The sequence below is a fragment of the Cynara cardunculus genome (genome assembly GCF_001531365.2).
Source record: "Cynara cardunculus var. scolymus isolate 2C chromosome LG 2, CcrdV1, whole genome shotgun sequence".
NCBI classification, from domain to species: domain Eukaryota; kingdom Viridiplantae; phylum Streptophyta; class Magnoliopsida; order Asterales; family Asteraceae; genus Cynara; species Cynara cardunculus.
The window spans coordinates 5,156,601-5,159,292 of record NC_037529.1 but is presented as its reverse complement, the minus strand read 5'-3'; the positions used below and the strand labels follow the sequence as shown (position 1 = coordinate 5,159,292).

General features: G+C 31.8%; 1 protein-coding gene across 1 annotated transcript; it reads right to left on the bottom strand.

Moving 5' to 3' along the window:
- Positions 1-1,246: 1,246 nt before the first annotated feature.
- Positions 1,247-2,189, bottom strand: LOC112504753 (uncharacterized protein At2g29880-like). The gene is made up of 2 exons (XM_025108702.1): positions 1,848-2,189; positions 1,247-1,768 (listed from the first exon to the last, which is right to left on the bottom strand). The coding sequence occupies exons 1-2, from the start codon at positions 2,187-2,189 to the stop codon at positions 1,247-1,249; spliced, it is 864 nt and encodes a 287-aa protein (XP_024964470.1).
- Between the last annotated feature and the right edge of the window lie 503 nt (positions 2,190-2,692).

Genomic DNA, 2,692 nt, shown 5'->3' with positions numbered 1-2,692 from the left:
TTTTGGATTACTTATTTGAAACAATTTATATTATTTTTTTACAAAAGTCTTTATCAACTTATTATAAGTTAGAATAGTTTAACTTCTTCAAAAATTCTTTATTACTGGTATGACACCGGTATAAACTGTTTATACAAACACTCAAAAGTGTTTATTACTGGTGTCACACCGAAATAAATTAATAAGTTGTTTTTATAAGCAATCCCAAACACCCCCTTGTTTCTTTAGACAAATAGTGCAACCATTTGAAAATTTTCTACATCCATCTCTATGTCAATCTATATATTAGAAGTATATAATAGGATATTTTTTACCGTGTAACGGATTGATGATGCTATATAAAAATGATATCATAGATAATAATAATTAAGAAATAATTATTGATTGATTTTGCGTCAATGAGTACATTATGAGTATATAAAAATGATGTCAACAGTTCTATATAAATTATCAGTAATTTTTTAATTCAATGATATTTTTATGATAAAAACAATATACTAGGAAAAGATCGTACATATCGAAGACACTTTTTTACATCTCGTCCAAGACCTATAGAATATTAGGAACGAGCTTGAGCAGGAAGACGAGATTTCCACTACATCACAAACTAACTATTAAATAAGAACAAAAAAACGTTGATACGTCCACTCAACCTCTTTTAAATAATCCTAAAAAATGTACTCGTTTTGACTAATTATCTGATCTTCATGACAATTTTACTGAAAAAATAATATTTGAAACATAGCTTGCAAAATCATGTTTTCTATAACCTAATTCAGCTCCATTATCCCATAATTTTGTAAAGAATCTAAGGGGGCGTTTGGTTCGTAGAATGGAATTCGATGGAATTGGAATTCATCAAAGGAATTTGACTTTGAGGGAATGGAATGGAATCTGATGGAATTTGACCTTGTCATGTGATTGCGTTTGGTTGCATGGAATTGGAATGAAATTCTTAACGGAATTGGAATTTTTTTGTTTGGTTCACGGAATTCAACTTTGGAATCGGAATTAAATATCAACAAATGACCTTTTATGATTTTTTTTGTCATTTAAAAAAAAAAATTAAAATTACCATTAAACCAAATTACATTATTAACATCAGATAAAATTTGAAATTGTTCACTTATATTAATAATATCTGAAATTGTTCATTACAAAATACTAGATCCGATAACATTTGAAACTATTAACTACATACCTTATTTCCAAAACCCAAATTCAAGTTGTCAAATCATAACCAAAATCAACCTTCCAACACAAACCTCACCCACTCCTCTCGCTCCGTTTCTTCCAAACTCCAAAAAATTAACACGTTATCAGGCTCGCTTGTTATCTTCTTTACTGCTATGAACCTCTCCACTCTAGAAAGTGATTGCATTTTTGAAAGTTCAGAATTCACCATGGAAGTCTTGTTTCGTATCTCCATTTCCATATCTACCATATTCTTCGATGCATTTTCAAAWTTTTCCCCAAGTAAAAAAGCTGCACTATGCATTCCGTCAACAAGAGTCTCAACTCGGGTTTTCTTCTTCTTACTACCTCGACTTGAACCTTCTTCACTTCGCATATCTGTAGCATTATATACATTATGGCTACTTTCAGTATCCTCTGATTGTTGTTCTTGTTCTTCTAGATTCACTTGCTCCTCCATCTCAACAACATCCCTGACTCTACTTCCTTGAGCTCTATCTTTTCCAAAAACAGTAGACAGGTCTTCAAAATGTGGAAATATCTTGTTTTTCCATTTTGCCGCCTCCTTATGTACCTATTTCATGTCATAAAAGTTAAATAGCAAAGATATCAAATAATAACTACAAAGATAGCATGAATTATATAATGGGTACCTTCAGGTAAGACTCCCAAACTGGTGYTTCGGCAATTACACATTGTTTCAAACAATCATAACCAAACCCACTCGTATTTGTCCCATTCACCATGTCATGGACCACTTGCCAATCCTTTTTCATTGTTTTAATTCTTGWTTCAATATGCGGTTTACCCAATATACCAGAATCAGGAATTGATTCTTTTAATACCTTTTCTAGATACTGTAAATATCCACATTTAAAGCCGTTATCAGCTTTAAATCCCCCAGTATTAACCATGTTAACCAAGGCCTCCACAAGCTTGGCATCTTCAATAGTTGTCCAATTTCGATAGTTTCTATTACGACTTCGATCCGACATACCTATTGTTAAACAAATTAAATAATAAACAAATAACATGTAAAATAAACATGCAARTCATAAAATCAAGTTGTAGCATTATTAATCATAATACTATGCAACATATGTATCAAATTCATTACAAACCATAAAGATAAACTTCTAGCGTTACAAATTATAAAAGGTCAATGCGTAGCATTCCAAGCCTCAAACATATGTTGTGCCAAATTATTCCTAAATGCAGTCCACTCAGTTGATGTCCCAACAGAACTGACATTATCCACTTCTTGTTCTCCATCATCTTCGGTTGTTTCGTCTAACCCATCATTCTCAAACGGATCATTTGGCATTTCTCGCCTGATATGATTATGAAGTAGACAACATGCCATTATGATCTTGTTTTTCAGTTCAGCGTGATAGTACGAGTTATCTTTTAAAATTCCCCATCTTGCCTTTAAAATGCCAAAACATCTTTCTATGACATTTCTTGCAGAGGAATGTCTCATGTTAAAAAGTTCTTTTGG